Source organism: Oncorhynchus kisutch, linkage group LG2 (genome assembly GCF_002021735.2).
Source record: "Oncorhynchus kisutch isolate 150728-3 linkage group LG2, Okis_V2, whole genome shotgun sequence".
NCBI classification, from domain to species: domain Eukaryota; kingdom Metazoa; phylum Chordata; class Actinopteri; order Salmoniformes; family Salmonidae; genus Oncorhynchus; species Oncorhynchus kisutch.
Window position 1 is genome coordinate 36,907,699 of NC_034175.2, and position 15,102 is coordinate 36,922,800.

The following is a 15,102-nucleotide window of genomic DNA, read 5'->3' on the forward strand; positions in this document are numbered from 1 at the left end:
TTTTGCAGTCTAATATTTACCTTGTAGTATCTTAGAAATTACATGATGAAATTATAACTACATTATATTACTATTTTGCTTCCGTGGGATTCATCAAAGCATCCACGTACACCCCTACTTGAAATTATCATTAAATATGATTAATTAATCCAGTCATGTAGAAACTAATAGTGAATTGCCATAACTATAAAAAGGCTCATGTGCTCTTTTCCTGAATGTATCCTCAGGTGCTCAAGTGAACGGTCACCCCGTGCACTGCCTCCCCTCAGTGCGCCATGACATTCACCGTTACCAACGAGTGGACGAACCGTTACCTCCTAGTAAGTGTCTGTCTGTACATACTATATCTGTATGTATTTGAGGTGAAGGAAGATGACAAAAAGGAGAGAAAGAAGGCTGCTTGATACAATGTGTATATTTGGCTCCATAGAGGCTGATAGAGGGGGCTTCTTTGTATTTGTGCCTTAATGGCTTCTTTGACTATTACTTCTATAAGTATATAGAGAAACTGAAATGGTGCATACTGCCACCTGGAGTGTGTTGTCTGAACATGTATAAAACTAATGTTGGAAATGTACTGCCACATGCAGTTATGGAATGTTTGCTGAGGAGTATAATTAATTGTCTGATCCGTTCCTTATGACCTGCATATCTACTTCAAAATGGTGACAGTTCTCAATGGCACTGCCCATGCTAAAACACGCTTTGTGTCATTAGAACTGTCTATCTAAATCTATGACTTGTCCTACATTTCTAACTGCTATATACACAATGGTATACTATTTGATATACTGTATTTTTATGCTATTCGAGGTGTCATGGTTATGTCAGAATGCATCTGCATGTCAACCATGTGTGAATTTAGTTTGACTGTGGATGTATCCCAAATGGCACCCTATTCCCTATGGGCTTTGGTCAAAAGTAGTGCACTATAAAGGAACTAGGGTGCCATTTGGGACATAGACTCTGTCTCATGTTAAGTGTGTGTTTGCAAATGTAAAGCCATGTGTTTGTTCTCCTCAGACTGGGAGGCGAGGATCGATAGTCACGGTCGTATTTTCTTTGTCGATCACGTGAACCGGACCACCACGTGGCAGCGCCCCACCGGACCCCCCGCTCCCCAGGGTCTGACCCGCTCCAGCTCCATCCAACAGATGGAGCAGCTCAACCGCAGGTCTGTAATCATGTAGAGGCGCACACACACACGTACATACACACCATGCGCTCATACACTCGCACACATATATGTACGTACATATACGTACTCACACCTTCTCTCTCCCTCACACACTCAGGTGAACACACACTTTTGTAACTTCAATCCTCTACATTTCCTCTCTCTCCTTAACCCTTCACACCCTTTCCTATTTTTCTCACACTGTCCTTCTTTCCCTCTTACTCTATTTCTGTCTGTCAGATATCAGAGCATCAGGAGGACAATGACCAGTGAGAGGTCTGAGGAGAACACAGTTGACCTCCCGCCAGAGCCCACAGAGAGTGACTTTCTACCCCAGACCATCCCTGGTGTGCTTGTACACTAACATTCATACACACACTCACTGATAACACACACGAGGTATGCACACATACTGTATGTGCGCGCATACAAGCGCACGCACAGACACACACACACACACACCCTTTCCAACATATATTTACCTCTAACAGTTTTTGTTTTGTCTGTTGTAGAGTACAGGAGAGAGAGCGCAGTGGGTCACTCCAGCTCTCGGTCGCGTCTCTCTCTGCTGCTCCAGTCCCCAAGCGCAAAGTTCCTGTGCAGCACAGACTTCTTTACTGTGCTGCATTCTAACCCTGTGAGTCTGGTTGCACAGGCGCTCAACTCTCACCTTTCACCTTCTTATGGATCACCTTTGGTCCCTCAAGGTCACCCTTACCATGTCATATCTCTCAGTAGTTGATAATGATCTGCAAAGGTGTGTATGGTAAGGAAAGAGCTTATTGGAGTGAACTGCTCTTTTCTCGTTTACTTCAAATGTTGCCTTCATCAGGTTAATTGATATATAAATACGAGCCATGCTACCTGGGTTTTCATTCATCATTCTCCCTTAATGTGTTTGCTCAAAGTAATAACCCCATTTACAGAAGAACCCAGCATTTAATGTCCCTCTTTTGATGTCCTCATCAGTCTGTCCCCCCCCCCCCCCCCTCCCTCCCCAGAGTGCCTACAGCATGTTTACGAGCAACACCTGCCTGAAGCACATGATCAGTAAGGTGCGTCGGGACGCCCACCACTATGAGCGTTACCAGCACAATCGGGACCTGGTGGCCTTCCTCAACATGTTCACCAACAGCCAGCTGGAGCTACCCAGGGGCTGGGAGATGAAGCACGACCAGACCGGCAAGGTCTGGACCAGTGTGTGGGGGGTAGGGGTGTGTGTGAAGTGGGGTTGGGTGTAAGAGTAGGGCGTGTGTGGATATACAGTACCAGTCAAGAGTTTGGACACCTACTCATTCCAGGGTTTTTATTTACTTGTATTATATTGTAGAATAGTAGTGAAGACATCAAAGCTATGAAATAACACATATGGAATCATGTAGCAACCCCCCAAAAAAGTGTTAAACAAATCAATATATTTTAGATTCTTCAAAGTAGACACCCTTTTTCTTGATGCTAGTTTTGCGCACACTTGGCATTCTCTCAACCAGCCTCATGAGGTCGTCACCTGAAAAGCATTGCAATTAACATGTGTGCCTTGTTAAAAGTTAATTTGTGGAATTTCTTCACTTCCTAATGCATTTGAGCCAATCAGTTGTGTTATGACAAGGTAGGGGTGGTATGTAGAAGATAGCCCTATTTGGTAAAAGACCAAGTCCATATTATGGCATGAACCGCTCAAATAAGCAAAGTCAAATAGTCAAATCAAATTTTATTGGTACATCACATACACGTGATTAGCAGATGTATTGCGGGTGTAGCGAAATGCTTGTGCTTCTAGCTCCGACAGTGCAGTGATATCTAACAAATTACACAACATATACCCAATGCACACAAATCTAAGTAGGAATTAATTAAGGCTATATACATATGGATGAGCGATGTCAGAGCGGAACGGACTAATATTCAGTAGAATAGTATAGAAAACAATATATACATATGAGTAATGCAAGATATGTAAACATTAAGTGAATGAGATACCTTAGAATAGTATAGAAAACAGTATATACATATGAGATGAGTAATTCCAGATATGTAAACATTATTAAAGTCACTAGTGTTCATTTCCTTAAAATGGCCAGTGATTTCTAGTCTATGCCTATAGGCAACAGCCTCTAATGTGCTAGTGATGGCTGTTTAACAGTCTGATGGCCTTGAGATGGAAGATGTTTTTCAGTCTCACGGCCCCAGCTTTTATGCACATGTACTGACCTCACCTTCTGGATGATAGTGGGGTGAACAGGCAGTGGCTCGGGTGTCCTTGAGGATCTTTTTGGTCTTCCTGTGACATTGGGTCCTGGAGGGTGGGTATTTTGCCCCCGGTAATGCGCTGGGCAGACCATACCACACTCTGGAGAGCCTTGCGATTGTGGGCATTGCAGTTGCCGTACCAGGCGGTGATACAGCCCGACAGGATGCTTTCAATTGTGCATCTGTAAATGTTTTAGGTGACAAGACAAATTTCTTTAGCCTCCTGAGGTTGCGTCTTCTTCACCACACTGACTTTGTGGGTGGACCATTTCAGTTTGTCAGGGATGTTTACGCCAAGGAACTTGAAGCTTTCCACCTTCTCCATTGCAGTCCCGTCGATGTAGAAAAGGGAGTGCTCCCTCTGCTGTTTCCTGAAGTCCACGATCATCTTGCTTTGTTGACGTTGAGTGGGAGGCTGTTTTCCAGGCACCACACTCCCAGAGCCCTCACCTATTCCCTGTAGGCTGTCTTGTCATTGTTGGTATCAAGCCTACTACTGTTGTCGTGTGCAAACTTCATGATTGAGTTGGAGGCGTGCTTGGCCACGCAGTCATGGGTGAACAGGGAGTACAGGAGGGGGCTGAGCATGCACCATTGTGGGGCCCCAGTGTTGAGGATCAGCAGAGTGGAGGTGATGTTTCCTACCTAGGTCCAGGACCCAGTTGCACAGGGTGGGGTCCAGACCCAGGGCTGCTAGCTTAATGATGAGCTTGGAGGGTACTATGGTGTTGAATACTGAGCTATAGTCAATAAACAGCATTCTTACATAGGTATTCCTCTTGTCCAGATGGGATAGGGCAGTGTGCAGAGTGATGGCGATTGCATCGTCTGTGGATCTATTGGGGCGGTAAGCAAATTGAAGTGGGTGTAGGGTGGCAGGTAGGGTGGAGGTGATATAATCCTTGACTAGTCTCTGAAAGCACTTCATGATGACAGAGGTGAGTGCTATGGGGCGATAGTCATTAAGTTACCTTTGCCTTCTTGGGTACAGGAACAATGGTGGCCATCTTGAAGCATGTGAGGACAGCAGACTGGGATGGGGAGAGATGGAATATGTCTGTAAACACTCTAGCCAGCTGGTCTGCACATGCTTTGAGGACGCAGCTAGGGGTGCCGTCTGGGCCCGGCTGCCTTGCGAGGGTTAACACATTTTAAATGTTTTACTCTCATCTGCCACAGAGAAGAGCCCACAGCCCTTTGTAGCGGGCCACGTCGGTGACACTGTTATCCTCAAAGCGTGTGAAGAATGTGTTTAGCCTATCCAGAAGCGAGACGTCGGTTTCGGCGATGTGGCTGGTTTTCCTTTTGTAGTCCGTGATTGTCTGAGCCGTTAAATTGCGACTCCACTTTATCTCTATACTGACATTTAGCTTGTTTGGTTGCCTTGTGGAGTGAATAACTACACTGTTTATATTCTTAAATGCGGTGGTTCACACTTTCAGTTTTGCATGAATGCTATCATCTATCCACGGTTTCTGGTTAGGGTAGGTTTTAATAGTCAGTGGGTACTACATCTCCTATACACTTCCTTATAAACTCAGTCTCCGTATATGCGTCTAGATTATTTTCTCACAAGCTACCTGGAACATATCCCAGTCCACTTGATCAAAACAATCCTGAAGCATAGATTCCGATTGGTCAGACCAGCGTTGAATAGTACGAAGCATGGGTACTCCCTGTTTGAGTTTCTGCCTATAGGACTGGAGGAGCAAGAGGAGCAAGATGGAGTTGTGGACAGATAAAATTTGATTTGATTTGAGATTTGCCGTAAGGAGGGCAGGGGAGGGCCTTTTAAGCATTCAGGAAGTTTGAATAGCAATGTTTGAGAGTCTTAGTAGCTCAGGTAGGACAGTCAGCATGTTGATAGAACCTTGGCAGCCTTGTCCTCAGATTTGCTTTGTTAAAATCCCCAGCTACAATAAATGCAGCCTCGGGTTATGTGGTTTCCAGTTTTCATAAAGTCCAGTGAAGTTCTTTGAGGGCCGTCGAGGTTTCGGTTTGAGGTGGGATGTAAACGGCCATGGCGATGACGGAGGAGAATTCTCTTGGGAGATAATATGGTCAACATTTAATCGTGAGGTATTCTAGGTTGGGTGAACAAAAGGACTTGAGTTCCTGTATGTTCCTAGAATTACACCATGAGTCATTAATCATGAAACACACCCCACTGCCCTTCTGCTTCCCAAAGATATTTATTCCTGTCTGTGCAATGTACTGAGAATCCTGCTGGCTTTACGGACTCCGACAGTGTCCCGAGAGAGCCATGTTTCCGTGAAACAAAGCACGCAATTCTTCTCTGGATAGAAATCCTTGCTCTAAGCTCAACTTTTTTAAAATCCAAAGACCGAACATTAGCGAGTTAAATACTCAGAAGTGGTGGATGGTGTGCACTCCTCCTAGGTCAAACCAGCAGGCCGCGTCGAGTGCCTCTCCTCCGCCGGTGACGTTCTGTGTCAGCCTCTGTAATAAGTTCAATTGCTCTGGGGAGAGTGAACAAAGGATCTGCTCCAGGGAAGTCTGGTAGTTCTGGTCGGCACTCTAGTATCCCATAGTTCTTCCCGGCTGTATGTAATGACAACATTTCCTGAGCTAATGTAAAAATAGTACATAAAAAACGAAATACTGCATTTTCCTAAGAGCTAGTCGTGATGCTGCCATCTCCATCAGTGCCATCTTTGTCGAGCAGTCCATCATTACTTTGAGACATGAAGGTCAGTCAATCCGGAACATTTCAAGACCTTTGACATTTTCTTCAAGTGCAGTCGCAAAAACCATCAAGCTCTATGATGAAACTGGCTCTCATTAGGACTGCCAAAGGAAAGGAAGACCCAGAGTGACCTCTGCTGCAGAGGATAAGTTCATTAGAGTTGCCAGCCTCAGAATTTGCAGCCCAAATAAATTCTTCAGAGTTCATCTCAACATCAACTGTTCAGAGGAGACTGCGTGAATCAGGCCTTCATGGTTGAATTGCTGCAAAGAAACCACTACTAAAGGACACCAGTAAGACCAGACTTGCTTGGTTCAAAAAACACGAGCAATGGACATTAGACTCGTGGAAATCTGTCCTTTTGGTCCAGATTTGAAATGTTTGGTTTCCACTGCCGTGTCTTTGTGAGATGCCGAGTAGGTGAACAGATGATCTCCACATGTTTGGTTCCCACCGCGAAGCATGGAGGTGTGGGGGTGCTTTGCTGGCGACACTGATTTATTTAGAATTCAAGGCACCCTTAACGAGCATGGCTACCACAGCATTCTGCAGCGATACACCATCACATCTGGTTTAGGCTTAGTGGGGCTGTCATTTGTTTTTCTACAGGACAATGACCCAACACACCTCCAGGCTGTGTAAGGGCTATTTGACCAAGGAGAGTGATGGAGTGCTGCATCAGATGACCTGGCCTCTACAATCATCCGATCTCAACCCAATTGAGATAGTTTGGGATCAGTTGGATTGCAGAATGAAGGAAACGCAGCCAACAAGTGCCCTACATATGTGGGAACTCCTTCAAGACTGTTGGAAAAGCATTCCAGGGGAATCTGGTTGAGAGAATCCCAAGAGTGTGCAAAGCTGTCATCAAGGCAAATGGTCAAAATAAATAACCCTTGAATGAGTAGGTGTGTCCAAACTTTTGACTGGAACTGTATGTACAGTACACCTTTATAAACTGTAGTTTATCTATCTTAATGTAAGTGGCTGGCTGTGTGTCTCCACAGCCCTTCTTTGTGGATCACAACTGTCGCTCCACAACCTTCATCGACCCGCGGCTCCCCCTCCAGAGTGCACACTCAACTAGCCTGCTGGCCCACCGACAGCACCTTAACCGCCAACGCAGCCACAGCGCAGGCGAGGTGAGACTACTGCTAAATTCCCTTAGGCGACTCAAAACATGGTCAGACCGGACAGCATGCAAACTAGTGGACTACCCTACAGTACATGTGGCTTGGCAGCTTGCCTGGCTAGCTGATTTGAAGAACATGCTAGCTTACACATCCAAAATAGACAATACTGCCAAAGTGAATGGTATTTTCAGTCGGCCTCAACGGAATTCGCCATCACAGCTCTAAATGTAGTCTATTATACCCACTGTACTACTGACACACTGGAATACAGGCCAGAGATCAGCACTAAGCTGCTTTAACAAGACCAATATCAATCATAATGCTTATTGTAAAACCAATAATGCAGGTTAATGGAATTGACTAAAATGTGTGTCCCCTTATGTTGCAGGTGGTAGATGACATGCGACACTCCAGCCCACCTGCCGTACCCTGCCCCTCCAGCACCTTCAGTGGGTCCACTCGCAATCAGGACCTGGTGCCTGTGGGTGAGTACACTGGCTTATACACACACACACGCCGGCACACGCACACATGCAGTTACAGACCCAGGAATGTTGATATTGACACAGGTCTCTCCCCAGCCTACAACGACAAGATTGTGGCATTTCTACGGCAACCCAACATCATTGAGATCCTGCAGGAGAGGCAGCCAGAGCTTGTCAGGAACCACTCACTCAAGTAGGTCACCCCAATCACCATGGGAACCCTTTAACCAGATATTTAACCTTTAATCCTAACCCTCTAAGTATATTATGTTTGTGCCATACAGCAGTATCACAAATGTTAACCTGTGTGTGTCTGCAGGGAAAGGTTACAGTTCATTCGCAGTGAGGGTGTTTCTGGGCTTGCTCGTCTCTCTAGCGATGCTGATCTAGTCATTTTGCTCAGGTGTGTCTTCAGGGGGTTAATGTCTGTTTGTGATTAGTGTGTTGTTGTGTGTGCGAGATGGTGTTGCATGTGTGTGTGACTGTATGTTTGAGTATTGTGTTTGTTAGTGTGCTTGTGATAAGTGTGTGTGTTATTAAGCACCCCTCTCTCCCTCAGCCTGTTTGAAGAGGAGGTTATGTCCTATGTGCCACCTCATGCCTTACTGCACCCCAGCTACTGCTCCTCCCCTCAGAGCTCCCCCGGTGAGAACACACATGCAAAGCCGCGTGCGCACACACTTTCTCCTCATGCCTTTTCTTCCCATAGCTTTGCTTCTAATCCAAACTATCCATCCTAACCAGGGCAAGACAGTGAGAATAACCCTTGAGCCGTAGAAGTTGCTTTAGCGCTCTCAATCAGTAAAGTGAAGTGTTTCATATGAACTAATTCTATTCTAATGAAAGTTGTAATAATGAGAGAAGATTTTCTGATGAATTTAGACAAAAAAATACATATTCTGCTCTCTGCTCTTCCTTTTCTGCCCCCCTCTCAGGTACTCAGCGGGCGAATGCACGCGCCCCTGCCCCTTACAAACGTGACTTTGAGGCCAAACTGAGAAACTTCTATCGCAAGCTGGAGACAAAAGGCTATGGCCAGGGACCTGGGAAAGTCAAGTGAGTACTGTTGCTGTTTGACGACGTATTTCAACAGGTTGAGAGAACAGATAAATATCAGCCGTATACGTCCTGTATTGCTTAATGTTAAACTGTGTGTATGTGTGGTGTGCACGTTTGTGACTGTCTGTGTGTTTCTCCTTCCAGATTGATCATTCGTAGAGATCACCTATTGGAGGATGCCTTCAATCAGATAATGTGCTACTCCCGCAAAGACCTGCAGAGGAGTAAGCTCTACGTCAGCTTTGTGGGCGAGGAAGGGTGAGTGTTTGGGTTTAGGTATTTCATATATGCTACACATTTCCTTATGTTTGCTCATATGCATCGGTTGTTATGTCAAGGTCGGATAGGTGGGTGCTTATATTTGTCCTGTGTTTTACAAGTGTGTTGGTGTCAAATGGAAATGTGTTTTTTGCATTTCCCAACTCCCCCTGAGACACCTTCAGCGAGTGGGGTCACGGCCAGGGATGAGAGATTATTGACGGTGACCCTGGAGCAATTAGGGTTAAGTGCCTTGCTCAAGGGCAGATTGACAGATCGCCTTGTCGGCTCTGGGATTCGAACCAGCAACCTTTCCATTACTGGCCCAACGCTCTAAACTCTAGCCCATAGCTGTGTAAGTTGTGTATATTTTCCATAATCTTAATATATGGTTTACAAAAGTGTGTTGTGTGTCTCATAGACTGGACTACAGCGGCCCCTCGAGGGAGTTCTTCTTCCTAGTGTCGAGGGAGCTGTTTAACCCTTACTATGGCCTGTTTGAGTACTCCGCCAATGACACCTACACTGTGCAGATCAGCCCCATGTCTGCCTTCGTGGACAACCATCATGAGTGGTGAGTGACAAGTTTACATAACAATGATATGGATGGTGAGTGGGTGGATGGATATAGGAAGACAGACAGACATGCTGGATAGACCTACTGTAGGTAAAATAAAGAACAAAGACACAAAAACCATAACATCTGACTTGTCATCATAAACACACTGCACTGTACACCTAGCAGTGATGTTGCTCTGTGTTCCAGGTTCCGTTTCAGTGGGCGTATCCTGGGCCTGGCTCTGATCCACCAGTATCTGCTGGATGCCTTCTTTACCCGCCCGTTCTACAAGGGCCTGCTGCGCATGTGAGTGTCTCAATCAGGCCCCCAGCCAGCAGCTGGCTAGGGCTCCTATTGTCATGAACACGCATTGTTAATAGGTTTTGGAAACACAACCACCATGTCAAATAGCGAGTTATGCTTTAACGTAAAATATTTTATACAAAACTACTGACCTTGGTGGAAGCTGAACCGACAGAAGTTGATTAAATGGATTTGGCATTAATAATTCAGTTACCATGCTTATATTAAGTGGTTGATATACACTCTGGATAAGCACATTCTAAATGACTGAAATGTAAGACGTATTCGTTGTAGAGTTAGGAGTTCAATCTTTGACCTCTATTTACCCTTGTTCTCCTCTTGTTGACCTTTGACCCCTGTAGCCCGTGTGACCTAAGTGACCTGGAGTTCCTGGATGAGGAGTTTCACCAGAGTTTACAGTGGATGAAGGACAATGACATCGAGGACATGCTGGACCTCACCTTTACCGTCAACGAGGAGGTCTTTGGACAGGTGTGTGTATGCATGATTGTTTTAATGAATATATTGTATGCATCTTCAATGGTTTTTAGACTAAATACATTGCCCTGCATTTGATATTTGACTGTTTGTTGCAATGTGCTTTACTTGTGGCTGAATCCTAACTTCTACTTAAGTCACATTTTTGCTTAGTCATGCATTGATGTCAATGGGAATGTAGGATTCACCTATCAGTCATTTTAGCTAACATTCCACTCCTTGCCCCTCCTGTCATTTGCCAAAGAGACTGGCCTGTCAGCAATCTCAACGTGCAGCTTGATTTCCACCAGAGTTGCTCGTTGGTTGTTGGAAATAACACTTTCCATGACAATATGTGGGGCCTCAAAATTAGAATTATACATATGTCGGATCTTAATGTCACCCCTTTCGTCGCAGGAGGAAAATAATCCTTCAGCAGCAGGATTTGAATGAATATAGAATGTTTAGAGTCGCTTCTGGGGGCAGCTGGAAGCAGTGTTTGTAGGCTACAGTGGGTCTCGTGGGTATAGGTGTAGATGTTTTTTTCATTAGGGGTAAAACAGTTTTATTATATGAATGATTTATTAATTGCTTTATTTTATTTTCAAGGAAAGCAATAGGTCGAATAAATGATTGGTTGCCTGTGTGGTCTAGCTGTTATAGCCGCTGACCCCGGCACACATATGCCAGAGTTGGCATGGTTGGCCCTTTGAATTTTTGGAGGAACTAGTACTTTTCTAGTTACTCTCTGTGGGTTGTACTTGTACTCATACTCAAGTAATTTCTGAAGGAAGTAACCTGCTTTTTTACTCCTTGACATTTTACCAAATCACTTCAGTTAAATTAGATTTTAGTGGTGCAACGGATTACAAAACTCAGGGATCGGATCGCAGTTTTGACTTACGGATCGGTTCATTGTTCGGATCAGCGGGAGAAAAATAGAACTTTGCTTTCCATTTATTACTTATTACCTCTCCCTCAATGTGAGCAAGACAAAGGAGATGATTGTGGACTACAGGAAAAGGAGGACCGAGTATGCCCCCATTCTCATCGACGGGGCTGCAGGTTGGGCGCTTAAAAGTTCCTTGGTGTCCACGTCACCAACAAACTGACATGGTCCAAGCACACCAAGACCGCCGTGGAGACGGCACAACAAAACCCATCAGGAGACTGAAAAGATTTGGCATGGGTCCTCAGATGCTCAAAGTTATACAGCTGCACCATCGAGCGCATCCTGATGGGTTGAATCACTGCTTGGCAGAGGTGGAACCAAGTAATTGTTTTACAAGTCACAAGTAAGTCTCAAGTCTTAGCACTCAAGTCCCAAGTCAAGTCCTAAACAGGTCATAATGTGCTCTTCACCAAATGTAATACCATTTCATATTTTTTTAAAGAGTAATAGTATATTACATTTATGCAAATCATGAATGCTTTAAAAAAATATATATATATATACACTGCTCAAAAAAATAAAGGGAACACTTAAACAACACAATGTAACTCCAAGTCAATCACACTTCTATAAAAATCAAACTGTCCACTTAGGAAGCAACACTGATTGACAATAAATTGCACATGCTGTTGTGCAAATGGAATAGACAACAGGTGGAAATTATAGGCAATTAGCAAGACACCCCCAATAAAGGAGTGGTTCTGCAGGTGGTGATCACAGACCACTTCTCAGTTCCTATGCTTCCTGATTGAGGTTTTGGTCACTTTTGAATGCTGGCGGTGCTTTCACTAGTGGTAGCATGAGACGGAGTCTACAACCCACACAAGTGGCTCAGGTAGTGCAGCTCATCCAGGATGGCACATCAATGCGAGCTGTGGCAAGAAGGTTTGCTGTGTCTGTCCAGAGCATGGAGGCGCTACCAGGAGACAGGCCAGTACATCAGGAGACGTGGAGGAGGCCGTAGGAGGGCAACAACCCAGCAGCAGGACCGCTACCTCCGCCTTTGTGCAAGGAGGAGCAGGAGGAGCACTGCCAGAGCCCTGCAAAATGACCTCCAGCAGGCCACAAATGTGCATGTCTGCTCAAACGGTCAGAAACAGACACCATGAGGGTGGTATGAGGGCCCGACATCCACAGTTGAGGGTTGTGCTTACAGCCCAACACCGTGCAGGACGTTTGGCATTTGCCAGAGAACACCAAGATTGGCAAATTCGCCACTGGTGCCCTGTGCTCTTCACAGATGAAAGCAGGTTCACACTGAGCACATGTGACAGACGTGACAGAGTCTGGAGACGCCGTGGAGAACGTTCTGCTGCCTGCAACATCCTCCAGCATGACCGATTTGGCGGTGGGTCAGTCATGGTGTGGGGTGGCATTTCTTTGGGGGGCCGCACAGCCCTCCATGTGCTCACCAGAGGTAGCCTGACTGCCATTAGGTACCGAGATGAGATCCTCAGACCCCTTGTGAGACCATATGCTGGTGCGGTTGGCCCTGGTTTCCTCCTAATGCAAGACAATGCTAGACCTCATGTGGATGGAGTGTGTCAGCAGTTCCTGCAAAAGGAAGGCATTGATGCTATGGACTGGCCCACCCGTTCCCCAGACCTGAATCCAATTGAGCACATCTGGGACATCATACAGGCATGTGGAGGCAACACACACTACTGAGCCTCATTTTGACCTGTTTTAAGGACATTACATCAAAGTTGGATCAGCCTGTAGTGTGGTTTTCCACTTTAATTTTGAGTGTGACTCCAAATCCAGACCTCCATGGGTTGATAAATTTGATTTCCATTGATAATTTTTGCGTGATTTTTGTTGTCAGCACATTCAACTATGTAAAGAAAAAAGTATTTAATAAGAATATTTAATTCATTCAGATCTAGGATGTGTTATTTTAGTGTTCCCTTTATTTATTTGAGCAGTGTATTTATACTTTCCAAATAAACTTTGTATTTCCATGGAAATACATGGGTAGCCATGAGAAAGACCCCCCATAGAAATCGACTATCGAGGATCGCTATTGGGCGCAATCGGGCGACGTAGGCTTGTACACAATCTCCCAAACTTAACACGCACACACACATTCCCTGTGTGTGGTTACATTAGGCTAACGTATGTCAAAGGATTTAGGAACAGCAGTAACATCCGGCAGGATTTAGGCTACCAACTGCATAGCCAGTTGTAGCTCAATCTTAGGTGCAATGTTCACGTTCCTGCACTGACTGTGGAGGCTCATTGATTTAACGTTATGTTAGCCTACATACTACACTAACAAATATATAAATTATATAGCTGTCGGCTATATTTGCCACAAATTACTGTTCTTTGTGCAGCTTCAAATGTCGAACAAAGTTGGAAATTGTTGCACCTCCGTCTGTAATTTTCTTCCCGCATGTTTTGCAAGTTGCAATTCGTTTTTGTTGATACAGCGTAGTCTTTATATCCAAAAATAATAATTTTGGGTATCATCTTTCCAAGGGCTCCATCTGAATTCACCAGCCGACTTTCCTCTGCACTGCCACACGCACTTTTTTCTCAGCTGGCATAATTTGATTGGCTGCTTTCCAATTCAAATTGTAATCTGTTAATTAGAAGAGTTTATGCGCTGCAGCCTTTTTTTTCATAGCATAATTTTTTATATCTGGTCAGGTCAAGTCAAAAGGCTCAAGTCCAAGTTAAGTCACGAGTCATTGGTGTTCAAGTCAAAGTTGAGTTGCAAGTCATATTTGTGACTCGAGTCCACACCTCTGCTGCCTGGTATGGCATCTGCTCGGCCTCCAACTGCAAGGCACTAGAGGGTAGTGCATATGGCCCAGTACATCACCTGGGCCAAGCTTCCTGCCGTCCAGGACCTCTGTACCAGGCGATGTCAGAGGAAGGCCCTAAAAAAGACTCCAGACACCCTAGTCATACTGTTCTTTATTGGTCGCATACACATTTGGCATTTATTTGTTACTGCGGGTGTAGCAAAATAATTGCGTTTCTGGCTCCAACAGTGCACTAATATCTAACAATGCACACATATGAAAGTAAAATAATTTAATTAAATATTAGGACAAGCAACATCTGAGTCCGGAGCGTGCGTGACAGTCAAAAGTTTGGACACACCTACTAATTCCAGTTTTTTTTCATTTATGTTTACTATTTTCTACATTGTAGAATAATAGTGAAGACCTCAAAACTATGAAATAACACATATGGAATCATGTGACCAAAAAGTCTTCAACAAATCAAAATACACTTCAAAAGTTTGGGGTCACTTTGAAATGTCCTTGTTTTCCATGAAAACATACATGAAATTAGTTGCAAAATGAATAGGACATATAGTCAAGATGTTGACAAGGCTATAAATAATGATTTAAAAAAAAATGGAAATAAGAATTGTCTTTCAAACTTTGCTTTCGTCAAAGAATCCTCCATTTGCAGCAATTACAGCCTTGCAGATCTTTGGCATTTTAGTTGTCAGTTTGTTGAGGTAATCTGAAGATATTTCACCCCATGTATCCTGAAGCACCTCCCACAAGTTGGATTGGCTTGATTGGCACTTTTTACGTATGGTACGTACTTTTTACGTGTCATACGGTCAAGCTGCTCCCACAATCCGGTGATTGTGCTGGCCACTTCATTATAGACAGAACACCAGCCGACTGCTTCTTCCCAAAATAGTTATTGCATAGTTTGGAGATGTGCTTTGTGTCATTGTCCTGTTGTAGGAGGAAATTGGCTCCAATTAAGTGCT

The 15,102-nt window shown here is 44.6% G+C and overlaps 1 protein-coding gene across 3 annotated transcripts in view; it reads left to right on the forward strand.

Annotated features, from left to right (window-relative positions):
* The window catches only part of LOC109904103 (E3 ubiquitin-protein ligase HECW2), a 66,748-nt gene that overhangs the window by 27,103 nt on the left and 24,543 nt on the right, over window positions 1–15,102 (forward strand). For all 3 annotated transcript variants that reach the window (XM_020501238.2, XM_031793780.1, XM_031793781.1), the window contains 15 exons: window positions 228–320; window positions 1,024–1,174; window positions 1,418–1,524; window positions 1,690–1,814; window positions 2,179–2,364; window positions 7,142–7,276; window positions 7,656–7,752; window positions 7,849–7,945; window positions 8,072–8,155; window positions 8,312–8,397; window positions 8,688–8,808; window positions 8,956–9,069; window positions 9,491–9,643; window positions 9,836–9,934; window positions 10,294–10,423. In XM_020501238.2, the coding sequence (XP_020356827.1) occupies window positions 228–320; window positions 1,024–1,174; window positions 1,418–1,524; window positions 1,690–1,814; window positions 2,179–2,364; window positions 7,142–7,276; window positions 7,656–7,752; window positions 7,849–7,945; window positions 8,072–8,155; window positions 8,312–8,397; window positions 8,688–8,808; window positions 8,956–9,069; window positions 9,491–9,643; window positions 9,836–9,934; window positions 10,294–10,423 (1,778 nt within the window). The remainder of the gene's footprint in view (window positions 1–227; window positions 321–1,023; window positions 1,175–1,417; window positions 1,525–1,689; window positions 1,815–2,178; window positions 2,365–7,141; window positions 7,277–7,655; window positions 7,753–7,848; window positions 7,946–8,071; window positions 8,156–8,311; window positions 8,398–8,687; window positions 8,809–8,955; window positions 9,070–9,490; window positions 9,644–9,835; window positions 9,935–10,293; window positions 10,424–15,102) is intronic.